Here is a 27,798-nt window from a genome sequence, read left to right as displayed (position 1 = left end):
ACTATCATCTTCAATAATTATCAACACATAGACAACCTTGCTTCCTCCGTACTCCCCACACTCGGTTAAACTGGAACATTTTACTCAAACCCCACGCTTCATATAACATCACCTATGGGTATCTCAGAGGTATATCTTCAAGATAAGGATTTTTAAGAACAAAAGCACAGGACTATTACAAGACCTAAAAAGTAAAATGAATAATAATTCCTTAAAATCATCAAATCTCCAGGCAGTCCATCATTTACAGTCTAGTTATTTTGTCTCTTTTTTCAGATGGATGTTCACATGAAGAATCTTAAAACATCCTTTTATTGTATTTGGCTAATGGGTTTCTTGTGTCTGAGTTTCAAAAATTAATTTAAAAAAACCCCTCTTTTAATTTTGAAATTTTCAAATGTGAACAAAAGGAGAGAAAATAGCATAAAGAACCTCGTGGGAGCTAGGGTGTGTAGAAGGACGCTGCCCTCCAAATACTGGAGCTCAGTTAGGATTGCTGACGGCGGCTTCTGCTCACAGAGGTGCAGAAAGAGGAGCGCAGCCCCTGCTGCTGCACAGCCCTGCACTGTTGCAACCCCACCACATCTGATGAAGTGACATCCAGGAGATATAGAGGGCTGGCAACATTTTCACCCTCTTCATTTTTCATTTTTCCCCTTTTAGGAGCCAGACATTCAAAAACAACTGGAAAACTAGGATGTTCAAAACCAACTGCAAATATGAGAAAATTAGAAATGGACTGTGCATACCCCAAAGAAAGGCTCAGGAAAGAACTAAGAAGACATTAAGTTTATACCTCAGGCTGATCCTCAGCACATAGACAGCCTACAACAATAAAACACACACACACACACACACTCTAAAGAAAATCAGTAACGGAAAACATCCTTGAAGAAGGGAGAGACTTAGACTTTTGGCGTTACCACATTATTAGATTCAAATAACCAGTGTTAAACAAAAAGTATCTCAATGCAGAAAAAGAAACAGGAAAGTACGGCCCATTCAAAGGAAAAAAGAAATCAACAGAAACCATCCCTAAAAAAGACATAATGGCAAATATACTTAACAAAGTCTTTAAACAACTGTCTTAAAGATGTTCAAAGAACTAAAGGAAGATGGGATAAAATCAAGAAAACGATGTGTGAACAAAATGGAAATATCAATAAAGAGATAGAAAAACCTAAAAAGGAACCGAAAATTAATTCTGGGGCTTAAAGTAAAATAACTGAAATGAAAAATTCACAAGAGAGATTCAAAGGCAAATGTGAGCAGGCAGAAGAATTTGTGAACTTGAAGACAGGACAATGGAAATTATTAAGGCTGAGGAATAGAAGAAAAAAGTATGAAGAAAAGCGAACATAGCCTAAAGAATCTGTGGACACCATCAAGTGGACATGATACACATCGTGGGAATCCCAGAAGGACAAAGAGAAAGGGGCAGAGTATTTGAAGAAATAATGACTTAAAACTTCACAAATTTGATGAAAGACGTGAATATAAATATCCAATAAGCTCAATGAACTTCAAGTAAGATGAACTCAAAGGAGATCCACATGGAAACACACTATAACCAAACTTTCAAAGACAAAGAGTGAATCTTGAAAGCTGCAAGAGTGAGGCAAATAAACACACAGATTCCTCAGAAAGATTACCCAGAGATTTCTCACCAGAAAATCTGGAGCCAAAGAAGGAAGTGGGCCAATATATCCAAAGTGCTACAAAAAAAAAAAAAAAACTATCAGTGAAGAATCCTATATTCATGAAAATGGTCCTTCAAAAGGGAGGGAGAAACAAGATATTGCCAGATAAACCAAAGCTGAGAGAGTTCGTAACCACTAGACCTGGCCTGCAAGAGATGCTCAAGGGAGTCCTGCAACATGAAATGAAAGGACACTAGGCAGGAACTCAAGGCCATATGGAGGAAGAAAGATCACAATATAAATACTACATAGACAATTATAAAAGCTAGTATTATTGCAGCAATGGTTTCCAACTGCACTTTTTGTTTCCTATATGATTTAAGAAAGTAATGCATTTATAAGAATTATTAGTGTATGTTCTGGGGCACACAATACATACAGATGTCATTTTGTGACATCAACAACCACAAAAGGTGGGGCCAGAGCTGTAAAAGAACAGAGATTTTGCATGTTTTTGAAGTTAAAATTGTATAATTTCAAATTAGAGTGTTATAACTTTAAGATGTTAACTATAATCCCCATGGTAACCACAAAGGAAATAGCTACAGAATATACACAAAAGAACATGAGAAAGGAATTTAAACATTTCATTACCAAAAAAAAAAAAAATCAACTAAACAACAAAAGACAGGAATGCAGAAAATGAGGGACAAAAAAAGCTTAGGGCATATAGAAAACAAACAGCACAGTGACACAAATCCCTCCTGATCAATAATTACTTTAAGTGTAAATAGATTAAATTCTCCAATCAAAAGACAGATTGGAAGAATGGATAAAAACACATGACCAAACTATACACTATCTACAAGAGACTTACTTGAGATCAGAGACACAAACAGATTGAAAGTGAAAGAACAGAAAAAGATATTCCATGCAAATAGTAACCAAAAGACAGGAGGGCTGGCTATATTACTATCTGACAAAACAGACTTTAAATCAAAAAAGTTTACAAGAGACAAAAAAGGACATATATTAATAAAAATTTCAATACAGCAAGAATATATATAACAGTTATAAACATTATGCACCTAATGACAGACCATATAAAAGAAGAAAGATTGAAAAAGTTGAAGGGCAAAATAGGCAGCTCTCCAACTATTAGTTGGAGACTGCAGTACCCCTCTCACAATTATAGACAGAACAACCAAGAGAAAGACAAACATCATAGGATATGACTTATATGTGGAATCTAAAAAAAAAGATACAAATGAACTTATTTACAAAACAGAAAGAAGATAAAATACTTAGGAATAAACCTGACCAAGCAGATGAAAGACTTATATGCAGAGAACTGTAAAACATTAACTAAGGAAATTAAAGGTGATTTAAAGAATTGGAAAGATATCCCATGCTCTTGGGTTGAAGAATTAATATTGTTAAAATGGCCATACTACCCAAAGCAATCTACAGATGCAATGCAATCCCTATCAAATTACCCAGGACATTTTTCACAGAACTAGAACAAACAATCCTAAAATTTATATGGATTCACAAAAGACCTAGAATTGCCAAAGCTGTACCAAAGAAAAAGAACAAAGTTGGAAGAATAACTCCGCCAGACTTCAAAGTGACAGTAATCAAAACAGCATGGTATAGGCACAAAAACAGACATGGGATCAGTGGAACAGAATAAAGAGGCTAGAAATAAACCCAGACATCTATGGTCAATTAATCATTGACAAAGGAGGCAAGAATATAAAACGGAGAAAAGACAGTCGTTTTGACAAGTGGTTGGGAAGGCTGGACAGCTGCATGTAAATCAATTAAGTTAGAACAACTCCCTCAGACTATACACAAAAATAAACCCAAAATGGCTTAAAGACCTAAACATGAGACAGGAGACCATAAACCTCCTAGAAGAGCACATAGGCAAAACATTTTCTGATTGATACAAATCTTAGCAATGTTCTCCTATGGCAGTCTACCAAGGCAATAGAATTAAAGCAAAAATAAACAGATGGGACCTAATTAAACTTACAAATTTTTGCACAGCAAAGGAAACCACAAATAAAATGAAAAGACAACCTACAGAATGGGAGAAAATACCTGAAAACAGTGCAACTGACAAGGGCTTAATCCAGAATATATAAACAGCTCATACAACTCAATAATTAAAAAAAAACAAACAACCCAATCCAAAAATGGGCAGAAGACCTATACAAGAAATTCTCCAATAAAGACATATGAATGGCCAACAGACACATGAAAATATGCTCAACATTGCTAATTATCAGAGAAATGCAAATCAAAACTGTAATGATGTATCACTTCACATCAGTTAGAATGGCCATCATTAAGAAGTCCACAAACAACAAATGCTGGAGAGGGTGCGGAGAAAAGGGAACTCTCCTACACTGTTGGTGGGAATGTAGTTTGGTGCAGCCATTATGGAAAATAGCATGGAGATTCCTTTAAAAACTGAAAATAGACTTACCCTATGATCCACCAATCCCACTCCTAGGCATACGAAATTCTAATTTGAAAAGATACATGCACTCCAATGTTCATAGCAGTACTATTTACAATAGCCAAGACATGGAAGAAACCCAAATGTTCATCAACAGATGACTGGATAAAGAACCTGTGGTATATATACACAATGGAATATTACTCAGCCATAAAAAGGAATAAAATGCCATTTGCAGCAACATGGATGGACCTGGAGATCATCATTCTAAGTGGAGTAAGCCAGAAAGAGAAAGAAAAATACCATATAATATCCCTTATATGTGAAATCTAAAAAAAAGACACAAATGAACCTATTTACAAAACAGACAGACTCACAGACATAAGAGAACAAACTTACAGCTACCAGGGGTAAAGGGGGTGAGAAGGGATACATTGGGAGTTCAAAATTTGCAGATACAACTATATATAAAATAGATAAACAAGTTTTTACTGCATAGCACAGGGAACTATATACAATATCTTGTAGTAACCTATAATGAAAAATAATATTAAAATGAATATATGTCTGCATATGTATGACTGACATATTATGCTGTACACCAGAAATTGACATAACATTGTAAACTGACTATACTTCAATTAAAAAATGTGAAAAAGCAAAAAAAAAAGAAAACCCTCTCAACTTCCTCCTTTTTCTCTATAAAGTAACATTCCTTCCCTTTGTTTGTTGGACTTGCTCATGCCTTTTACTATAGCTTGCTTATCCCAAATTTCAATTCCTCTGCCATTTCCAAATAAACCCATTTTTGCTAGTAAAATAATTGCTTTATTTTTAAGGTCAACAATAGTATTTCATAGTATGGATGTAAAATGGTTTGCTTAACCATCCTTTGAGGGATATTTGGCTGTTCCACTTTGGGGCTATTACAAATAAATGTGCCATGAACAATCATATATAGGTTTTTGTGCAGACATAAGTTTTTATCTTTCTGGGATAAATGCCCAAGAGGCAACTGCTAGGTCATATAGAAGGTATACGGTTGGGTTTTAAAAGAAATTGCCAAACTATTTTCCAGAGTGTTTGTACCATTTTATATTCCCACAAACAATACAGGAGAGACCCAGTTTTACCTGAATCTTCACTGGGATTTGATACTGTCACCGCTTTTTAGTTCAGCTATTCTAATAGGGACATAGTGTTCTCTTTCCCTGGTCTTAATTTGTATTTCCCTAATGGCTAGTGATGTTGAACATCTACTCATTTTTAAAACCTAAACAAATGTATTTTATTATTTTTTAATTGAAGTATAGTTGATTTACAACGCTGTGTTAATTTCTGGTGTACAGAATAATGATTCAGTTATATATACATATGTTCTTATTTATTTATTGAAGTGTAGTTGATTTACAATGTTGTGTTAGTTTAAATAATGGTATTTTAAAAGGCAACTTGGTAAGTGGTTCTCAAAGGGCGGCCCCTGAACCAGCAGCAACAAGCATCACCTGGGAACTTGTTAAAAATGCAAATTTTCAGGCTCCACCTCAGATCTACCAAATCAGAATCTCCAGAGGGTGAACAAGTCCTTCGGCTGATTCTGATACACCATAAATGGAAAGCCGGTATCATTTACTATAAATAGAAGGTAACTGTAAGAATGAATGTATCTGCATACCCCCTAAAACCATCTTGCCTTACCAATAGGTTCATGCACCAGACTTCGGGCAGGGCCTATTTACTGCTCAGCTCTGGGGACTCCATTCACAGAGATGATGATGAGAACACCCCTCCCCCACCCCGGAGTTCTGCAGTGCACAGCCTGCCCGACTTTAAGTGGCGGTTTCGACTCTCAGACACTCACCTAGTACTACCCACACCCCTCCCTGCCCTTAATTTGACCAAGAAAATCAAGGCTCTGAGGAGAGAAGAGATTTACCCAAGGTCACCCAGCAACCTGTTAGACTCCTCCTCCAGTGCTCTCCCCTCTGCTGGGACCCAGGGTGGGACCCACACAATTCTGAGCCTGTCCAAAGCCTGCCACTAATTACCACTGAGTGAAAAATCAGGTTCCAAAACACAGCATAGGGTACGATACCATTTTATGAAATTTATATTCACAGTTGCTAAAAGGAAAAACTCTATTCCTCTACATACTGAATACTCTGAAATCAAATATGCGAGTTTTCCCCCATGCCAACCATCTCCCCAGCTGAGTGTCCTACAATCCAGTCCTGACACTGCCTGGAGACAGCATCAGACCACACGGAGAAGGGCTCAGCCCCCACCTCAGACACCAATCAGAAGTCGTCGTTCCACCCCTCCCCTCGTTACCCGCACTTCTGTCCAACTTGGCTACACATCAGGGTTCTCAGAAGCCCCTCCCCAGTTTAGATAATGTGCGGTGACAGCTCACAGAAGTCAGGGAAAGACCCTTCTCCAACAGGTGAGCCCAATTCCTTTTTCAGCCGCCTCCTGGGCAGGAAACCTGGCGTGGAGTTGGGGGTACAAAGCCCAGTGTTTTCCATGCCTGGGGAGGCAGACTGGATGGGCACGGGGCTCGTGTTGGGTCTTGCAGGAACAGTGCTGCTGCGGGGCTGCAAGGAGGTGGCCAGCCTCAGGAGGACTCGTCCCTGGGATTCCCCCCCACCCCCCTGCAGCTGTGGCTGTGCGGAGCGGGAAGGAGGTGCACGGCGGGTTGTTTCGGACTGGCCACCTGATCCAGCCTGAGGAACTCATCCTGGGCCTAAAACCCTAGCCCCTCAGGCCCTCTCAGGGAAACACTCACCTTCATCGTGGGGCTGCAGAAGTGTGGCAGGTAAGAGGAGAGAAAGGCGAGGTGGGCCTTGGCGTTAGAAGCCAAAAAATCACATCCTGACCGGAGGCTGGACTAAACGTCCATCGTGATCTGTGCGGCAAAGGACAGGGTCTTCAGCTTGCCCCAGGCTTCCTGGGCCTCGCTGGAGTCCTCTCCTTATGGGCTCAGGGACTTGGGCTGACCCTGCCCCTCCCTGGGCCTCCCCTCCCCAGGACTGGGCTGGGGCTCTCAAAACCTCCCAGCTCTGACCTCCGCCTTTCTCTCAGGCTGGCAGGAGGTCGGACAAACGAGGCGTGGACTTCCCGGCCTGCCTCCAGCTCCTTATGAAGCCTCCCTCTCTCCACCTGTGAGGTGTGTGGGGCTGGGATGGCGGGCGCTCACCTGTGGGCCTCTGACTCCTCTGCCCCAGGTGGGCCTGGTGAGCCTGGTCTACACCCAATGCTCCAGCCCCCACCACTGGCCACCCAGCATTCTGTGACTTTCAACTGTTCTTCAGATGCTTCTCTTAGATTTCCTAGATAGTGTGTCGTCTGCAGATACTAGTTTATTCTTTTCCAACATTTATGCTAATAGTTTTCTCCAGGGCTTATTTAACTAGAATAGAGTTTTCAACAGCAGCACTGTTGACATTTTGGGCTAGATAATTCTTTGTTACTGGGGACTGTCCTACGCCTTGTGGGATGTTAGCAGTATCCCTGGCCTCTGCTCTCTGGATGGCAGCATCTCTCCCCAGTTGTGACAACTACAGATATCTCCAGGCATTGCCAAATATCCCCCGGGAGGCAGAATCACCCTCAGTTGGGAACCACCAGCCTTAGTATCTCTAGAACAACGCTGGATCGCAGTAATGAGAGCACATTGCTGTTCCCAACTTCAAAGGAATCCGTCTAGCATTCAAGTGTCCACACTAGTATCTGTGCCCTGCCGTCCAGGGCTATGCGTGAGCATAGTGTATGAAAGCTTGACTTCCAAAAAATGAAAAACATGACTTTCATTCAAATATTTAATTAATCAGTAAGATGGTAAAGTTAGTTCAAGGAACATTTTGAGAAGTATTTCTAGTGCATTGGGAAAGGCATTATGAAGTGTGTGCTGAGTTAAAGACAAAACGTAACAATGTCCTATGGGGCAATAAAACTGAAATCTTTGGGGTTAACTTTTTTACTGGGCAGAAATCTGTAAGTTAACATACAATTTCTCAGGTACATTTTCCTACCTTAGTGATTTTCAAAGTAAAGTCCCCAAACTGAAAATACCAGCATACCTGGGAACTTGTTGGGAATGCAATTTTTCAGCTCCCATCCCAGACCTCGTTGACTAGAAACTCTGGGGGTGGAGCCCAGCACTGGTTTAACAAGCCTTGCAGGTGATTCTGATACCCTCTAAAGTTTGAGAACCACTGCTCTAAATAGTCAAATTATCTTTATTTGTGAAACAAATCTGAGACAATGCTCCAGTATGACATTAAAAGGATAAGCCACCCACCTTTTGGCCTTATTTCCAAATTTAAATTTGTCTGTTTGATGTCTCTTGTTTTGTTTTTCAAATACTCTATCAACTTAAGGCAGTTTTCATCTATTCGTATTTTTTTTCTTTTTTCTCCTTTTTAATAAGAAATGGTTTCCCAAATTTATCACTTGTTTTCTTCTCACCTATTGAGATGATGAAATGTAAGCTGAACAATTCCTATACTCTTTAAATTTTTCTTTGACATGGTGTATTTCAACACGCTGTTGCCTTCAACGTGATTATGATTTTTTAAAAAGCTCTTCATAAGTGAGATCATTCTAGCAGACTGGGGAAGCTTTCCATCTCTAGGGAGCTGTTTAATCGTCATGGGTTCTGTCTGTCCTTTAAAAGTTTAAAAGCCTTCAACAATAAAGCCAGCTGGGCCTAGACTACGGGTAGGGGCATGGAACTGAAGAGATCTCAAACTGCTCAATTTCTTCTTTGGTTATTAGTCTATTCTCTAGTGTATTTTTATTGTTGCTGTTTTGGTTTTTTTTTATTTTTATCTCTTCAAGTGGACATCGGAAACTTAGTTTTCCTCGACCATCCATTAGCTCAAACTCGCCAGTTAAGCAGACCGAAGCAAGTTTAAAGCCACCCATTTTACTCCCATTAAATTGGGAAAAATTAAAATAAACATCTGATGTTGGTAAAGCCACAAAAGAGTTCACCTGAGCATGTCAAGTGTTGCAGGCCTTTTTGCTAGGCAACTAAGGGGACTCATCAAAACGAAATAAAATACCCTAGCACCTGAAGGAGATATCTGGAGTACTGGTAATGTTTCCTTATTTGGGTGCTGATTACATGCAGTGTACAGTTCATGGAAGTTCATTAAACTTTGTACTTACACTATATGCAATTTCTTGTGTGTATATTATATTCCAACAAAGTTTTTAAAAATACGGGGGAGAGGGTGTGGCTCAAGTGGTAGAGCGCATGCTTAGCATGCACAGGGTCCTGGGCTCAATCCCCAGTACTTCCTCTAAAAATAAATAAATAAGCAAACCAAATTACCTCCGCCTAAAAAAACCAATACGTCTTTTGCCACAGCCCACAGCTACGTGTAAAAGGCATCGCTTACTGACGCAAACCATGGAAACGACCTGAATACCCCCGTACAAGGGGTAAGACACTAAGCACCAGACCCAGGCCTGGGCTCCCGCTCCCTTAAGGTGAACAAATTAAACGGTTTCCCCTCCCTCTTCCTACCGCTTAGGGCCTGCCCTCGGTTAACCTGCGGGTTGGCGCTGGGCCCTCGCGGGGAAGGCTTCCGGAGACTGAGGGGCCTCGCGTTACGAGCCGGGCATCTCGGGGCAGGACGCCCCGCCCCCGCGAAGGCCCCGCCCTCCCCCGCGGAGCCCCGCCCCGGGCCACGTGACCGCCGCGTCAGCTGACCGGGCCCGACCGGAAAGAGAAAGTCCTGGACCCGGGCGTCCCGGCGCGATGGTGAGGCGTGAGGGGTGATGCGAGGCCGGGGTGCTGGGGGCGGGCAGGGCAGGAGCCCCCAGATCTCACCGCTACCGCTGCGGGGAGGGTGGGGCGCTGCGAGCGAAGAGATTGGGAGTCTGCTGGGTTGCCTCAACAGACACCTTGTGTGCAGTCGTGAAGCCCGAGGGTCTGGTAGAGAAAAGCCCCCTTCCGCCGCTCTGCCCAGCAGGATGGGTAGGGCGGGGCAGGAGCTGGGGTTCGTCTCTCCAGGTCTTCCTCTACCCTGATAATAGGACCTCCCAAAGTGCCCACTTCCCAGCCCTCCTGTGGGACTTGGGGAAGAACTTGCTTGTAATTAGGCTCAGTCTTCCGCAATGTTAGGCAGGCCCTTCACTGTTCTCTGTCAGAACGGAGTAGGTTTGAGGTTGGGACTCTCCAACGGATCCATCCATTCATTCCTTCAACAGATTGTGAATGTCTTCTTTATACCATGTACTGCCAGGCACTGGGAATTCACCTGCAGGAGGGAAGAGCAAAGTTGGAGGCCTGAATGAGCAGTCATAGTTAAGACGTGAGGGGAAGGGGCCTAACTTGCCTAGTGTAAGGAAGGCGAGGATGACATCACCCGAGGGCCTGGGAGCAGGAAGAAAGGTGGCTGGGTCAGTGCAGTTTGTGCACCACAGGGTAGGAGGCATGGCGGGGGCTGCTGGTGGGAGCTACGTCTTCAGATGGGAACAGCATTTAGAGACTCAGATGAGAGAGAGCATGGTTTCCTAGAAATGAATGCGTTTCACTACCTGGAAGAGTAGAAATTGGAGGCTAGTGAAAGATGAGGCTGGACAGGTAAGCAAAGACCAAAGCTTGCTGGGTCTTGAGAGCCACATGGAGGAGATTGGACTGTAAGAAGAGGGCACTGGGACGCTAGAAAGGGCCTTTCCGCTAACTTGTGGAGGGAGCAAGAGAGAAACAAATTGCCCAGCCTGGGGCAGCAGGAGATGGAGTGGAAGGTGGAGAGAACAGAGATGGAAGTGGAGGAAATTAGGGCTCAGGGCTCAGGGCTCAGGAGTTAAATGCATGAGGGAAAAGGGAGCTGGAGGGGTCTGGGCTTGGTTCTTAGGTGGAGGTGCTCAGTGGGGTGGGAAGCCCAGGAGAGGGGGAGCAGGTTTCAGTAGGAAGAACACCGGTTACCTTGGTACACGCTGGGTGAGTGAGGTGTCTGAGCTGCCCACACAGGTGGCTGGCTAGGAGGCAGTCTAGATTTAAGAGTCTGGAGCTCAGAAGAGAATCTACAATGGCAGTTATAAATTTGGGAGTTGTCAGCATAAAGATGATCTTTGAATCCTAAAAATGTGTAACCTTTCTCAATGAGAATGTGAGTTGGGAAGAGAGGTCCCTAGGGCAGAGCCTAGAGACATGCCAGCATTTTAAGAAATTACACCAGGAACATGTTCTTGTGGTAAAAATGTAAACAATATAGAGATGATAAAAGACGTCTATGGGTAAAAGTCAGGGGCCCAGGATCTTAGGGAAAATATTACATCTTAATTTTCACTAACTTCAAACTGAAATATATATTTCCTTCAATTATGAATGTTGACAACAAACCCCAGTGTTATTAGCAGCACCTGTGACATTGTCACTACGAGAAGTCAGGTATTTTCACGTCACATCACCGCTGTTGGCATTGTTTACATCTTGTTTAGGCTCGTTTCTAAGTTACTATGGTTATTAGACTTGAAATATATGTCACATCACCAGTTTTAAATATTTCGATAACTTTCAATTAGGTTCTTTTATTGTGTATTTTTTCTATGTATTTTATACATTTAAAAATGTTATTTTGAGAAAGGTCTATAAACTTCACCAGATGCCAGATGAGTCCAGGGCACAAAAAGGTTAAAAAGCCCTGGAATAGAGAAGTGAATGCAAGACTGTCCTGAACACCCTGTCACCTCGCCAGCAGTCCCAGTCCCTGGCTGCAGAGTAACGGCCGCAGGCAGTCTGATCACCATTTGAAGGCTGGGGAAACGAGGGTGAGGCAGCAAATGAGACAGAGGCCAGGCCAGAGGGAGGAGTACAGAAGGACATGCTGCTTTGAGAAGGATGGGTTTGTGTCAGATGCTGCTGAGGAGTTAAGGGAGAGGATGACGGGACTTAGTGGCGAAAGTCACTTTTGACCATAGCTAGAGGACTTCATTGGAGGCCCGAATAGAAGCCCCACCTTGGACAGGCAGTGGGGTCCCTGAGGAGCAGTTGTATGGGAGGCACCTGGCCACACCCTAGCCTGCCCTCCAGCCTGACCGCCTGCCTCACTCCCTTGCAGAGGTTCCGGTTCTGTGGTGATCTGGACTGTCCTGACTGGGTCCTGGCAGAGATCAGCACACTGGCCAAGATTGTTGAGTGCACAGGGTCTTGGGGGTGGGGGAGGGAGGGATGGGGTCTCTGGGGATGGAGGGTGGTGAGGTCACTCTGGGGTTGGGGCCTCAGCACTCTTTGGCTATCCTCTAATGCTGTGTGACTTTGATCACGTGGCCAGTCCTCTCTGAGCCAGCCCCCTAGCATGGTGGGGTGAGGTGGGCCAATCTGGCTGATAGAAGGCCTTCCCCTCCAGTCTTCCGTGAAGCTGAGGCTGCTGTGTAGCCAGGTGCTGAAGGAGCTTCTGGGACAGGGGATTGATGTGAGTGCAGGGCCCAGCACCCCCTTGTCCCACGACCCTGTGACCCCTCTGCCTGACAGCGCACCAGACCCAGGGAGGTGGGTGATCACTGTCCCGCCCTCCCTGGATCCTCCCGTCATTACCACAGGGTGCAGGCCGGGGGCAAAGGGCTGGTCAGCAGGGGTCTGGCACCCGCTGAGGGTCTCCTTTCCCTGTAGTACGAGAAGATCCTGAAGCTCACTGCTGATGCCAGGTTTGGTGAGTACCCCACTGGGTCCACAGACCTCTGGGCGACCCTGGGTATTCAGCCTGGAGCCTGGCACCGAGGCCCCTCCCCCCACAGCCCACCTTGACTCGCCTGCCTCAGCAGAGGAGCATGAGGGAAGATGCTGCCAGTCCTGCCCCCAGTGTCCTCTGCCTGCTCCTGGTGGGGCAGTAGCTGTGCTCAGTGCTCAAGGAGGCCTTGGGGCTCTGTACTGAAGATAGTGGGGCAAAAGGATGTGGCTGGGGCCACAGTGACACCCCCTACTCCACCCACGGGTCCCCCCAGAGGCAGGTGATGTGAAGGCCACGGTGGCAGTGCTGAGCTTCATCCTCTCCAGCGCGGCCAAGCATAGCGTGGATGGCGAGTCCTTGTCCAGTGAACTGCAGCAGCTGGGGCTGCCCAAAGGTACAGGGACGAGGGCAGGCAGGTGGGGAACCTGTGGGCCGAGGGCTGCTGGGCAGAGGCCAGGCTGTGTGACCCTGAGATGCACCTTGCCCTCTCTGGGCCAGGAGCCCAAGACTGGCCCTCTGACCAGCCTATGCCCCAGCCCCCACCTTCTAGCTCAGGGACCGCCCTCTGCCCCCAGAGCACGCGGCCAGCCTGTGTCGCTGTTATGAGGAGAAGCAAAGCCCCCTGCAAGAGCACCTGCGGGCCTGCAGCCTTCGAGGTGAGTGTGGGGCGGGCTAGGGTAGGGGCTGGGCCCCATGCTAGGTGTGTGCAGCCCAGGAGGTGCCTGTCCTGAGAAAGGAGAGTTAACCGCATCACATGTTGGGCAGTGACAGAGCTGGGAGTCCTGACTCCCGCCCAGGCTTCTTTCCTCTGAGGTCGGCTGTGGGTAATCTGAGCTTCTGATCATTGAGCACCTGCCCTGGGTCAGAGATGAGAACTTCTCAAAGGCCACACAGCCCTGAAGGGTTCAGGGCTGAGCCAGGGTGTGGGCTGAGGGCCGCCTTGCTCTCCTGCCTGTGACCCTGAGCCCCTCGCCGTGTCGCAGTGAACAGGCTGGCAGGCGTGGGCTGGCGGGTGGACTACACGCTGAGCTCTAGCCTGCTGCGGTCCGTGGAGGAGCCCATGGTGCACCTGCGGCTGGAGGTGGCAGCTGCCTCGGGTGCCCCGGCCCAGCCTGTTGCCATGTCCCTCTCAACAGACAAGTTCCAGGTCCTCCTGGCAGGTGAGGCTCGGCTGTACCTGGAGGGTGAAGGGCCCCCCAGATCCTGCCTAACTGCTCCCCGCCTGCCTCCCTCTTCCCTTGCAGAACTGAAGCAGGCCCAGACCCTGATGAGCTCGCTGGGCTGAGGAGGAGAGTGTCTGCGCCCGCCCGGAGCTGCCCTACCTGTGGCGGGTGGCTGCCCTCTGAACCTCCCTTTAGGAGGTGGCCCCAGCTCCGGGGTCTCTGGCTTCCTGGGTCATCACCTGAGTGTTCAGCGTAGGGATCCTGAGACCTCTGCCAGCATTGCCTTCTCTCCCCCGTGAAGGGCACTTGTCAGTGGTTTTCATGAGCAGAAAGAATAAACAGACGTGCAAGAAGTGTGAAGGAGCATGTGCATGGGTTTCTTTTGGGTTCAGAGCCATTTTCGTGAGAGAGACCAAGTGACATACGGCCCTCCCTGACCCATCACGCATTTTTCTCTTCTCAGCTGCTGATTGAGGCAGCTCGGGTGAGGCAGAACAAGGGCTGAAATGAAACAGCTTATCCGTAGACAGAACAACCAGGGTTCTAGCTCCCAGTCCTCCCGTGCTCTTGGCTCTGCCGTCTCTGTGCTGGTCTTGTCCGTAGGCTGGCAGCAAGTGGGTGTCCCAACACCAGAGCCCCAAGTAGAGAAAGGAGAGCCCTTGCCTTCCTGCCACCTTCTTTAGGAAGAGAGAAGGGCCCATGCCTGAGCCACTCATTGGCAAGAGAAATGGGATAATGGACTGAATGTTTGTGACCATCACCCCCTCTCCCAATTCATGTGTCAAAGCTCTCACTCCTAGTGAGATGGTGTTAGGAGGTAGGGCCTTTGGGAAATAATTAGGTTTAGATGAAGTCATGAGAGTGGGACCCTCTTGATGAGATTAGTGCCCTTATTAGGAGAAAAGACTCTCTCCCGACAAGCATGTACCAAGGCCACATGAGAACATAAGGAGACAGCTGTCTGGCAGGGCAGGAGAGAGCCCTTACCAAGAACTGCTTTCTGCCTTGAACTTGGACTTTCCAGCCTCTTCTGTGAGAAATAAATGTCTGTTGTTTAAGCCACTTAGTCCATGGTATTTTGTCATAGCAACCTGAAAACACCAAGACAAATGGCCCCCCAGGGCTGACTTAGGCCAGTCAGGGGCCCTGGTAGAAGGGACTGATTCCAGGGCTGGGGCAGAGAGAGAACGAGGTGAGCCTAGAACATCCTGGGGTACAAGGAAGCCATCAAAGAATAATGTGTCAGGTCGCTAGGCGCCAGCTCGTCCCCCTGGCCAAAGACGGGATGATTTAAGCATCGAAGAGATAAGGACTGACTCCCTCCTGACTTCTGGAAAAATGGAGCAGATGGGCTTTTCCCTATTTATCCCACTCAGTACAGCTTGGACATTGTACATAAAACAAACATAAGATTGTGAGAGGGCCGAGAAGGAGGCAGACTGGCTGGGATCCCCAGGACCTGAAGAACAACACAGCAGAGCATTTCTTAGATTTCCTCTTTGCTTCATGTATCCCAAGCTTGGGTGCTGAAGAAGCAGGCCACCTGGAAACACCAACACACAGACACAAGAAGCCCTCACAAAAGCCTGCTCTCTCCAGGCAAAGGCCTGGCAGGACAGAAGAGTTACAGACAGTAGCTGCTGTGCTCCAGCCAGATGCCCCCTCCTGCCCCTGCCCGCACAGGCTGAGTGGGAGCCTAGACTCCCAGCCCACCTGGCAGTGAGGAGGTGGCACACCCCTTTCCCCACTGGCACTGATGTAAATAAGATCCAGGGTTTTATAACAATACCCAAAATGTCTCAGATTCAGATTTTAAAAATCATTGTACCAAGAACCATGAAAATCACAACTTGAATGAAAAAAGGGAACAGATGCCAACACCAAAATCTTCCTATGCCAAGCATCTTAAAGCAGCTGTCATTAAAAAAAAAGGCTCAGGCCTCATCAGAAGGCATAAGGAACCAGGTAGAAATTTTTAGAACTGAAAATTACAATAACCCAAGTAAAGATCTCAAACAGTAGGAGAAAGGATCAGTGAATCTGAAGATAAATCAATAGAAATTATCCAATCTGAATAACAGAAAGAAAATGCTTGGAAAACAAACGAACAAACCTCAATAAAACAGAGCCTCAGGGACCTGTAGGATTGTAACAAAAGATCGCGTATTCGTATCTTCAGAGTCCCAGAAGGGGAGGAGAGAGGGTGGGTCAGAAAAAGTATTCAAAGAAATTATGGCTAAAATTTTCAAAAATATGGCAAGAGACACAAACCTATAAAGAAACTGAACCCCATGCAGATTAAACCCAAAGAAATCTCTGCCAGGACACATCATCATCAAACTTCTGAACACTAAAGAAAAGAAAGAATCTTGAAAGCAGCAAGACAGAGATGACGCCTCACCTACAGGGGGAAAACAGTTCAAATGACACTGAATTTCTCACCAAAAACCATAGAGGCCAGAAAGAAGCAGCACAACATTTTTCAGGCCCTGAAAGAAAATACGTGTCAACCAGAATCCTCTATTCAGCAAAAGTCGCCTGAAGATGTAAGGGGGGGTAAAGAGTGAAACTGGAACATCTCTCACACCGTATACAAAACTAAACTCCAAACGGATTAAAGACCTAGATGTAAGATGGGAAACTATAAAACTCAAAGAAAACACAGGCAGAACACTCTTTGACATAAACTGTAGCAGTATTTTTTTGGATCTGTCTCCTAAGGCCAAGGAAACAAAAGCAAAAAAAATGGGACCTAAGTAAACTAAAAAGCTTTTGCACAGCAAAGGAAACCATAAACAAAACGAAAAGACAACCTACTGAAAGGGACAAAATATTTGCAAATGATATGACCGATAAGGGGTTAATATCCAAAATATATAAATAAGTCATACAACTCAATATCAAAAAACAGACAACCCAACAAAAAATCAGGCAGAAGACCTGAGTAGACATTTTTTTCCAAAGAAGACATACAGATGGCCAACAGGCACATGAAAAGATGCTCAACTTCACTAATCATCAGAGAAATGCAAATCAAAACCACAATGAGGTACCACCTCACACCTGTCAGAATGGCTGTCATCAAAAAGTCCACAAATAACAAATGCTGGCGAGGAAAACAGTATGGAGGTTTCTCAAAAAACTAAAAGTAAACAGCCATCTGAGCTAGCAATTCTACTCCTGGCTGTATATATCGAAAGAAAACAAAAACTGATTCAAAAAGATACTTGCACGCCAGTGTTCATGGTGCCATTATGTACAATAGCCAACATATGGCAACTTAAGTGCTTATCAACAGATGAATGGATAAAGAAGATGTGAGATCATTTGTATATATGTGTATGTGTATATAAATACACATATTACGCAGCCATAAAAAAGAATGAAATTTTGCTGTTTTCAAAATATAGATGGACCTGGAAGGTGGTATATGAAACAAGTCAGACAGAAAAAGATAAATACTGAATGATATCACTTATATGTGGTATCTAAAAAAATAAACAAATGAATATAGCAAAACAGAAACAGCGTCACAGATACACAGAACAAACCAGTGGCTACCAGTGGGGTGGTGGAAGTGAGGAAGGGCAAGATAGGAGCAGGGGAACAAACTGCTATGTACACGATAAATAAGCCACGAGGACATACTGCATCAGGAAGGAAGAACAATGGGAAGAGTAAAAATATGGATGCAGTAAACTTTCCTTCTCTTGAGTACTTTGAAATTATGTTCAATAGTTGAAGCAAAACAAAAAATTTGTTGGATGTGGTTCTCAATGTATGTAGAGGAGATATTTATGGTTATTATAAACGGGAGGGTAAAGGGAGGTAACGTTTCTATATGTCACTCAAATTGATAAAGTGTCGATACCAGCGCACTGGGACAAGCACATACGCGTGTACAGTGTGTGTATGGTGTGTGTACAGTGCAATACCTACAGCAACCACCTCGAAGGCTATACAGTGTAACACAACCCAGGTACGTCAAACCAGAATTCTAAGAGATGTGCAAGTAGCCCACAGGAGGGCAAGAAAAAGAAGACAAAAATGAAGTGGCAGACAAAAAAGTCACAAGGAAAGTTCTAAGTCTCATCAAATGTATAATATAAGCTTGCTTTCCCACATAGCATTCTCTTGTCTGTGTTATCACAGAATCCCACAGACACCCTCTCATTGCTATTGTAACCCTGCATTGTAATTTTGTATTTACTCACTTGCCTTCTACCAGCCTTTTGTAAGGATGGGAATTGTGTTTCCATGTTTGTAGAGCCCCAGTGACTAAGAAAGTGCTCTTTCAATAAATGAGGGAAAGATAAAGATTGCAACAGATTTAAAGATCCTGAATGTGAAAAAATCCCTGAGCCCACGAAAGATAAAGTCTCCCCTCCTGACCCCGTCCGCAGTTCAGTCATAATTTGTCACCATTGGATGTTACTGCACCAAATTCTTAGTCTGGAAACAGATCATAAAAGAGAAGAATGTCAGAATGTATTCTGTCTTTTTGGTATTTCAGGATAACCAAATAGCCCTAGTCAATGAGGTAAAGCTTTTCTTCACAGAAGAATCCCAGCTATTGTAGAAGGAATGACAGAATTAGAAAATCACCATTTTGGGAAGGAGGGCATAGCTTAGTGGTAGAGTGCATGCCTAGCACGCACGAGATCCTGGGTTCAATCCCCAGTACCTCCATTATAAATAAATAAACCTAGTTACCTCCCCCTCCGAAATGAAAGAAACAAAGAAAATCACCATTTTATAACTCCCAATGAAATATGTGATTGAGGCAAGGATCACCAAGGATGATAAAGCCATTAGATGAAAAGTTGATGTGATGTGAAACCAGGTATTTGCATGGTACTGAAGAATTGCCTCACGTAAAGAACCCAATGTTCCTCAGTGGTAAGTGGATAAACACGCTGATATGACTACACAGTGGACTTACTACTCAGCAATCAAAAGGAATGGACTGATTAAGCATGACAACATGGATGGATAACAAATGCATTATGCTGTGAGGAAGAAAGCAGACTCAACAGGCTATGTACTTAAGATTGCTTGAAGAGGCATACCTCGGAGGTGCTGCAGGTTCGGTTCCAGAACACTGCAGTAAAGCAAATATTGCAATACAGCAAGTCACAAGAACTTTTTGATTTCCCAGTGCATACAGAAGTTTTGTTTATGCAATACTGTAGTCTACTAAGTGTGCAATAGCATTGTGTCAAAGGAAAAACAATACGCAAACCCTAATTTAAAAACACCTCACATATATCTGGAGAAAACTCTAAATTTGAAAAGATACATGCACCCCAATGTTCACAGCAGCACTGTTTACAACAGCCAATACACAGAAGCAACCTAAATGTCCATTGACAGATGAATGGATAAAGATGTAGTATATATACAATGAAATAAGACTCAACCGTAAAAAAGAATGAAATTTTCATTTTCAACAACATGGACAGACCTAGAGATTATCATACTATGTGAAGTATGTCATACAAAGACAAATATCATATGCCATCACTTATATGTAGAACCTAAAAAATGATACAAACTTATTTACAAAACAGAAACAGACTCGCAGATATAGAAAACAAACTCATGGTTACCAAAGGGGAAAGTGGGGTAGGGGAGGGATAAATTAGGAGGTTGGAATTAGCAGATACAAACTACCATATATAAAATAGATAAGCAACAAAGTTCAAATGTATAGCACAGGGAACTACATTCAATATATTGTAATAACATATAATGAAAATATGAAAATCAACATATGTATACATGTATAACTGAATCACTGTGCCGTAGACCAGAAAGTAACATACTGTAAATCAACTATACTTCAATTAAAAAAATACTTTTTGCTAAAAAATGCTAGGCCAACGCAGGGTTGCCACAAACGGTCAGTATGTAAAAGCATGCAGTATCTGTGAGGCCCAATAACGTGGAGCGGGATAAAATGCGGTATGCCTGTGTATGATACTGACAAAAACTACAGGGGTAGAGAACAGATCAGTGGTTTCCAGGGGGCACCGTGGAAGTGTTGGCTAAAAAGGTGCATGGGCAAATTTGGGGGGATAATAGAAGTATATTATCTTGATTGTGGCGATGGTTATGTGGGTGTATTTATCTGTGAAAACTCACACTCTAAAAAGGATGAATTTTACTGTACGTAAATTATACCTTAATTTAAACAAACAAAAGAGACCCACAAAACAAAGAAGTCACCCCTGGATTACTTAGGGGTCACAAGGTATGAGACTTACCTTTACAACGCAGAGATCTGGCTGTCACAGCCTCACCAGTGATCAACTTCAGCCTCACAGAAGTGGGACAACCAGATGTTAGGGGCCTCCTAATGTGATGCAATTTGGAGTCAGAGCAGAACCTAGGAAATGTATGTATCTCCAAGCCTTTAGATCTAATTACTGGTGTGCAGGGGAAACTACAGATAGAGGAACAGGTTAACAACACTCAAGGAAACATCAGACAAATCTAGAATGTGACGGCGCATCTCAAATGACAACTGGTTTGGACTTTTCAGGAAGGTCAGTATCATGAAGACCAAAAAAAAAAAGGATCGGGTAGTGAGGTGGGTAGGAGATGGGGAGGGTGGTCCAACCTAGATTAAAAATTACCAAAGAGACATATAATCCTTGTTGGGACTCTGCCTTGAACAAATTAGCTATAAAAGACATTTTGGGGACAATTAGGAAAATTTGAATGTGGGCTATGTATTAGACGATATTAAGACATTATTGTTAATTCTTTGGTTTGATAAAGGTATCGTGGCTTTGTAGGGTATCACTTTCTAGAGATGCATGCTTAAGTATTAGAGAGGAAGTGTCATAATTTGTCTCATTTACTTTAAAATACTTCTGTCAAAATAAATGAATAAATAGATGAAGAGGGGAGGAACAAGTAGTGGGAAGGGGGTAAATCAGGGCTATGGGTCAGGCACAGTGCCCACTACCCTTAAGATGAAGTGCAAATTCCTTAAGGAGGCCTCCGGAGGCCGGACAGGACCTGACCTTGCTGTGTGTCCGTCCTCACTCCCAGCACTGCCCCCAGCCACACACGCCTTCTTTCAGTGGGCCAGTCGCTCTCTGGCCTCCAGACCTTTGCACCGACTGTTCTTTCCGCCTGCCCTATTGACTTGACCCCACTCTTTGCCAGATGGCTCCTTCTGAGGTCTCAACCTAAATGTCACCGCAGAGGGACCCTCCCCCACATCGGAAGTGGGTTCCGCTTCTAGGCCCCCGCTTTTTGTTGCTTGGCCGCACTTCCCACTCGACAGGTGGTGATGACGTTCTGTTTATGCGTTCTGCCTGACTATGCGTAGACACTTAGGGCCACCACCGGGTCCCCAAAGCCTGCATTTATCGCGCCCCTGTGCGCGCCCCGCGCACAGCTGCAGGCGCCTCTGCATCGGGACGCTGCTGCTGTTTCCTGCTGGGAGCGTTGACCCTGTCCCGGACTAGCCAGGTGACTTCCCACAGCCACAGAGAGACAGCTGCAACCCCGGACCTCAGGCCTGACCCTGATTCCGCCGGCGCCAAGCAGCAGGAAGCCAGGTTCTTCCGCTACCTCCCAGCCTTTCCCATACCCCGGGCCCCCCAGCTCGGGGGCCCCCACAACCTGCCTGAGGAACTACACTTCCCAGCAGGCGCTGGAGCAGCGACCACAGGCCCCGGCGCGCTCTTAGGCGCCGCCCCGCCCCCGGCACTAAGCCCACAGTGGCTGCAGGCCGGCGGGAGCCGCGCGGGGCGCAGGTAGCCTGCGGCGGGGGCCGGGGCCGGGGTGTGTGTGCAGTAGAGCTGAGGAGAGGACGGGGTTGGGGATCGTGGGGAGGAGAGGAGCCAGGCTTAGCCGAGGACAGGCAGCGGGGGTGGGGGATGTGAAGGTGGGAGGCGAGCCATAGAGCGTCCACCCCTAGCGAAATTAGGAACCTGGAAGTTTACCTTTTCCCGCAAAACGAACCCTTTCGGGTGCCAGCCCGGGGCGGTGCTGAGGTTGGGGATGGAAAAGGGCAAAGGAGTCGGCCCTGGCTAAATACCTCCCTTCTTCCCGACAACCATCTCCGCTTTCGATGCCGCAACGCCCCGGGGAGGAGGAAAGTGGCAAACTCCTCCCTCCGCCCGGTGGGAACCGGCGAGGGTCAGAAAGAGGGGTACGCGCTTCTCTCGGCCTCAGGCCCTGACCTGGGTGTTTTCTCTGCCTCCCGGACCACGGCCTGGAGCTGGGGAGCCCTGCCTGCTGCCCCTGCCCTCACCTCGGAGTCGTGTAGACCTGGCTCCCTCGCTGATGGGCCTGGGGACACCTGTACGCCTTCCTCCTTGTTCTCCTGATGGTCCTGACCAGTGGGTGGTGACAGGCTTGTCTTCACTGCCTGCTGAACCTCCGAGCTTCAGTTTTTTCAGCTCTTTTCTCCCAGGCGGGGTCAGGTTCATTCTCTCAGTCATTGTGGCAACAGATGCAGGCCTGATTCTCAGCGATGGGGTGATGAGCAAGCAGAGCTTCCACTCTAGGGTGGGGGTGGAGGTAGAGGCAGACAGGACAAAATAAAATAATTTCAGGTTCTGGGAGTGCCCGAAGAAAGGAAAACGTGCAGGGCGTGGAGTGGGGGGATGCTGCCTTGGATAAAATGGTCAGGGAGGGCCTCTCTCAAGTGTTCCGGGACTGAGGAGGCAGCAGGGGTGAAGGCATGCGTGAAAGAAGAGCTGTGTGCTTGCAGCAGGTGAGTTGGGGGGAGCCTGGGAGGAAATGAGATGATGGCACGTGCCCCAGAAGGATCTGGATTTTATTGTAAAATCAGCAAGGCTTCATGGAAGCCTGTGGAAGGTGTTTGTGAGCAAGGCAGTCATACTTTCCTATACCGAGCTCCCCAGTGTCCTGGGCTTTCTCAGCATTTTCTGGTGGGGCCAGGGGCTGTGACCAAGCCAGCTGACTTTCCTGCCAGCCCCAGTTGAACATGGCCCCCTCTGACACTCTGGGTTCTCCTCTGAAAATAATGTGAGGTGGTAACTCCTACCTCACAGGGTGCACACCCAGGCCAACCTGTTGTCATCCTCCCCCACAGGGCCTGGCCACCCCTCCCACAGAATGCCTGAGGGCCCTGAATTGCACCTGGCGAGCCACTTTGTGAATAAGGAATGCCGGGGGCTGGTGTTCAGCGGGTGCGTGGAGAAGTCACCTGTCAGCCGCAACCCAGAGGTGCCCTTTGAGAGCAGTGCCTACCACATCTCAGCCTTAGCCCGTGGCAAGGAGCTGCGCCTGACACTGAGCCCCCTGCCTGGGGCCCAGCCCCCACGGGAGCCACTGGCCCTTGTCTTCCGCTTCGGCATGACTGGCTCCTTCCAGCTGGCCCCCAGCGACGTGCTGCCGCCCCACGCCCACCTGCGCTTTTACACAGCTCCATCTGGCCCCCGACTCGCCCTCTGCTTTGTGGACATCCGTCGCTTCGGCCACTGGGAGCTCGGGGGCGAGTGGCAGCCAGGCCGTGGGCCGTGTGTCTTGCTGGAGTATGAGCAGTTCAGGTAGGGCCAGCACGAGGTGTGATGAACACAGTCCTGGACTCCAGGCCTGGCTCTGTTAGCGCCTCGCTGGCCAATGAGCAACAAGTTCCAGCCCCCGCTGGGCCTCAGTCCCTTCCTCTGTAGACCAAGGCAGTGTCCTTACCTGTGGCAGCTCCCTGAGATAATGAATGGGAAAACCCAAAACTGATGTGGGAGGAGGTGGGGGCAAGAGGTGGATGGGGAGGCATGCCCTGAGGACGTGCCAGTTAGTGTCAGAGCCGGGGCTCATGTCAGCATCCCACACTGCTTCTTGGCACCCTCAGGAGGCTAAGAAGAAAGAAAGGTGGAGGGGCTTTAACAACAGGATGAGAAGGGAAGCTGAGCAGGAAGGAATTGCTTCAAGGGGGTGGGGAGGGGGCTGCCTAATGATATGGTTTCTGAAGCAGGTTTTGTGGTCTCCCACATTCTGCCTGCCCACTGGTCTGTGTCTCATGGTCTCTGTGACTGTCTTCTGCCTGAGGGAGGGCCCCACTGAAGTTGCTCTCACATGATGAGCATCGTGGCTGTTTGGTCTTCCAGCTGTGGAGCCTGGGGGGATCTGCTCCCCTTGGGGATCTGACCATCTTAGCTCCCAGGCTAACCTTCCACTCTTACCTTTTCCCCAGAACTCTGCCTTCTGACCCTCTATTCCATATGATCCTGTGCCCATCACTGAGTCAGCCTCGCATTAACCCTTTTCCACAAAGAAAAAAGATGTATTTCATGGTGATGAGGAGAGACCCATGACCCTTGGAGGAGGGATGGGGGCTGTCAGGGCACGGCACTCACCAGCCAGGACTTGCCCCTCACTCCTGCTGCACAGAGCCAGTACCAGCTTCCTGGAAGATCTTCAGCATCTTGAGAAGAGCTGACCCCACCAATGTCAAATCCTCTTATCTAGCCAGAAGTCCTAGACAGGGAGTTCCAGACTGCAGGCACACCCAAGTTCCTGTGATCACCTTGTTCTCAAAAATGTCTGAGTCTGAGGCATTTTGGTGATATATACGCCATGTACAGACTCATGTTTCCTTGAAGATGCTGCTTTTGATTGGTATTTTTTACCTTTTGTAATGAATTAGAATCTTACATTGTTGTTCCCATTTATCAGAAAACTGAGGTCCCTGCTGCCAAAATACCACTGAGGCTGGGAGAAGGGGAACTTGGACTCCCTGTTCCCTTCCCTTGCACCCCAGCAACTCCCCCCCAACCCACTGCAAGGCAGGGAGGGGTGGGGCAGGTAGAATAGGTTTCATGTGCCCAGGTTGTGTCCCTCCAGGGAGAACGTCTTACGAAACCTGGCAGACAAGGCCTTCGACCGGCCCATTTGTGAGGCCCTCTTGGACCAGCGGTTCTTCAATGGCATTGGCAACTATCTGCGGGCAGAGATCCTGCACCGGTCAGCAGGCAGGCCCTGGGCATGTGGGCTGGGGTGGCTGGGTGTGCTCACATTCCCCACTGCTTAGCCTGGCTCCCTTGCCACCTCACTGCAGGCTGAGGATACCCCCCTTCGAGAAGGCCCGCACGGTTCTGGAGGCACTGCAGCAGCGCAGGCTGGTGAGGATGCAGGGAGGGGTACGCACACACCTATCAGTGCAGGCTGATGGGTATGGGCTCGGTTGCATGTCTCCAGCTTCGCTTAAGCAGGTCCCTTCTCCGCTTCAGCTTGTTTCCCTTTCTCTACAATGTTGGGGGGCGGGGCAGAGATGAACCTCTCAGAGTCCTGCCAAGTTCAGAAGGGATTCCCTGGGGGTCAGCTTCTTCTGAGTGGCCCTGCCTCATACTGACAGCCAGGTCCTCCCCCTGCCCCTTCTCCAGAGCCCAGAGCTGACCCTGAGCCAGAAGATTAAGGCCAAGCTGCAGAACCCAGACCTGTTGGAGCTGTGCCACTCAGTGCCTAAGGAAGTAGTCCAGCTGGGTGAGGCCTGGGAGGCAAGGATGGCCAATAAGCTCTGCTTCAGCATGTCATGTAACCTGGGACAGCTCCTACCCACCCCTCTCTGGGGCCTGGGTCCCTACCTGGGGAATGGAAGTTTGTGGACCTAGTTTTTGTAAATGGACTAGGCCTCCTTTACTGATGTTCACTTGTCAGGTGTCTATGTCCTCTGAGCTGCCCATGAGGCAGGTAGGGCAAGAATTCTTTCTCCAGGATGGGAAAGCCATGGTCCAGAGTGGGGAAGACACCAGCCTGAGGTTACACTGCTAGAGGAGGGAGAGCTTTGGTCCCCTGACTCCGTCCATCAGCTTGTGGAGCTGAGGTCTGAGCCAGGTCTAACCAAGTTCCCCCTCCTCCCAGCCTAAGTCAGCCCTCTGACCTCCACCTGGTTCCTCTGTCCCACAGGGGGCAAAGGCTACGGGCCGGAGAGCGGAGAGGAGGACTTTGCTGCCTTCCGAGCCTGGCTGCGGTGTTATGGCATGCCAGGCATGAGCTCCCTGCGGGACCGGAATGGCCGCACCATCTGGTTCCAGGTTTGGGCCCTAATGCTCACACAGGCAAAAGAAGTCCCTGAGGAAGCTGATGGGATGAAAAGACCTGGGGTCACACTGTTCATGAGGGTCGAAGCCTTCCCTGTGCTATGCCTCTCCCCTCCTCTGAGTCCCATGGTCCCAGCTAGTGGAGCAGCCCAGGGTTCTCTCTCTGTGTTGGCTCTGACCTGGGGGGAGGAGATGGTCAGGGAGGCTTCCTAGGAGAAGCCTGATCTGGGAGGATAGGTGTGAGTTCTGCCTCTCCAAGAAAACTACCTTGCCAGGTTGACTCCTGAATTCTTATTCCATTTCAGGGGGATCCTGGACCCCTGGCACCTAAAGGTAAGCTACTCCTGCAGTAATGCAGTAAGAGACTAGGTGCCTGCAAGGGCTACAGCACCCTCCTCCATCCCAGTCCCCACTCTGACCCTGGGAGTCACCCCAGAGCGGAAGAATAGGAGTCTGGAGAAGGAGGGCTGAGGCCACAGGACTCTCCAGCCCCATCAGCATCAGTGTCCTGCAGGGGGCAAGTCCCGCAAGAAGAAATCCAAGGGAGCACGGCAGGGTCCTGAGGACAGAGTGGAGGTATGGCTCCCTGCTCCTACCTCCTCCCTGCACTGTCCCCTGTCCTGGCTATTCCTCCCAGGCCAGGCTCTGGGGAAGCTCCTTCCCTTGTCAGTGGAGGGCAGTGGTGGGTCCTAACCAACCTCTAAACTGCTGAGCTGCTCAGGGACCTGGGTGTCCTCCGCCCAGGACCCTCCACCTCCAAACAAGTCCCCTTCAAAGACACGAAGGGCACGGAGAGGCCTTCCTGAGCAGACTACAGCCCAGCAACCCAAGGGGCCCAGCCTCCAACAGGACCCAGAAGCGCCCCCAGTCCCTGAGAAAGGGAAAAGGAGGAGACGACCAGCAACCTCAGGTGGGTCTTTCTCAGCGAGGTAAGGGGCATCCCCAAAACAAGCTCCCCAGGAGAGAAAAGGATGGCAGAGCCAGCGGGAGGGACGTGGACAACGGTGGGAGGGAGGCCGTCGGGTCAGTCCTCAGCCTGGGTCTGAGCTGCCATCTCGCCTGTCCTTCCCCTAGGCCACCATCGACCCCAAAAAGTCAAGGCTGACACCCCATCCTTGGAGCCTGAGGGGACCTCGGCCTCTTAGCAGAAGGGAGGCTTGCTTGCATCCACCCTTTCCCACTGCCTTGCCCTGGATCTGGGAGCCTGTGTGGCTTCCTAGAATTTGCAGGGGACTGGATGCCCCTGGCCCTCTGGCTGTTTCCTGCACAACTATTATGTTTTAAATTGTACCCCACCTTCTCCATTTTTTAAGCCACGTGGAAAATGCTGTAATTTCCTATAAACTGATAAAGTTGAATTTCTTGGCACTTTTTGGGCTGGTTGCAGAAGGTGTGGGAAGGCCAAGTGTGAAGGGCCTGCTGCCCAGCCCTGGGGACAGGAGGGCCACTGCCTCAGCATGGCATACTGAGCCCCATTCCAGGCCTCAAGGCCCTGGCTCTCAGAGGATAGTCTGCCTCTGCAGGGATAGCCCTTCACAGGTGGTGCAGAGACCCCTGGCCCAGGCAGCCCAGGCTCCACATCTCCAGTCCAGGATTCCTCACAGCTGGCAGCTGCTCCCCTAACCTGGTCCAGACTAGTCAGTCCCCTCCTAGCAGGGGCCAGCCAGAACCCACCCGCTAGGCCTTCTCCCCAGCCCCAGGCCTTTCCCCCAGCCCCAGGCCCTCTGCCTGTGGACACAGGGGAACAACTTATCTCATGGTCTCTTAGTCAGCTTATGGTCACTGAAACCCCCAGTCTCTCTCATGGGGGATGCAATC

General features: G+C 47.8%; 2 protein-coding genes and 1 long non-coding RNA gene across 10 annotated transcripts in view; 2 read left to right on the top strand and 1 right to left on the bottom strand.

Moving 5' to 3' along the window:
* LOC105087243 (uncharacterized) overlaps positions 1 to 22,029 on the bottom strand; it is a 36,962-nt gene extending 14,933 nt beyond the window's left edge. For 2 of the 3 annotated variants that reach the window (XR_010378311.1, XR_004132977.2), the window contains exons 1-4: positions 21,916 to 22,029; positions 20,221 to 20,309; positions 9,641 to 10,376; positions 6,893 to 7,012 (exon numbers count right to left, since the gene is read on the bottom strand). This is a non-coding gene — a long non-coding RNA (uncharacterized LOC105087243). The remainder of the gene's footprint in view (positions 1 to 6,892; positions 7,013 to 9,640; positions 10,377 to 20,220; positions 20,310 to 21,915) is intronic. The other variant, XR_010378312.1, reaches the window with a different exon arrangement.
* COMMD4 (COMM domain containing 4) lies at positions 9,817 to 15,012 on the top strand. Its single transcript, XM_010977860.3, has 8 exons — positions 9,817 to 9,877; positions 12,183 to 12,254; positions 12,471 to 12,536; positions 12,734 to 12,773; positions 13,066 to 13,185; positions 13,367 to 13,447; positions 13,775 to 13,951; positions 14,036 to 15,012. Exons 1-8 carry the CDS (start codon positions 9,875 to 9,877, stop codon positions 14,074 to 14,076), a joined length of 600 nt encoding a protein of 199 aa, XP_010976162.1. The 5' UTR covers positions 9,817 to 9,874; the 3' UTR covers positions 14,077 to 15,012.
* Positions 21,015 to 27,338, top strand: NEIL1 (nei like DNA glycosylase 1). 6 transcript variants are annotated; one of them, XM_031440801.2, is made up of 10 exons: positions 21,015 to 21,439; positions 23,034 to 23,490; positions 24,785 to 24,904; positions 24,999 to 25,062; positions 25,324 to 25,423; positions 25,847 to 25,974; positions 26,286 to 26,313; positions 26,495 to 26,556; positions 26,725 to 26,890; positions 27,055 to 27,338. In XM_031440801.2, exons 2-10 carry the CDS (start codon positions 23,057 to 23,059, stop codon positions 27,123 to 27,125), a joined length of 1,173 nt encoding a protein of 390 aa, XP_031296661.1. In that variant the 5' UTR covers positions 21,015 to 21,439; positions 23,034 to 23,056; the 3' UTR covers positions 27,126 to 27,338. The 6 variants fall into 6 exon arrangements, with proteins under 6 accessions (XP_031296661.1, XP_064336762.1, XP_031296660.1 ...); XM_064480692.1 differs by having other exon boundaries at positions 21,015 to 21,528; XM_031440800.2 differs by having other exon boundaries at positions 21,015 to 21,726.
* The last annotated feature ends 460 nt before the right edge of the window (positions 27,339 to 27,798 follow it).

The sequence above is a fragment of the Camelus dromedarius genome, chromosome 29 (assembly GCF_036321535.1).
Source record: "Camelus dromedarius isolate mCamDro1 chromosome 29, mCamDro1.pat, whole genome shotgun sequence".
NCBI lineage: Eukaryota > Metazoa > Chordata > Mammalia > Artiodactyla > Camelidae > Camelus > Camelus dromedarius.
This window is presented reverse-complemented; position numbering and strand designations above follow the sequence as displayed.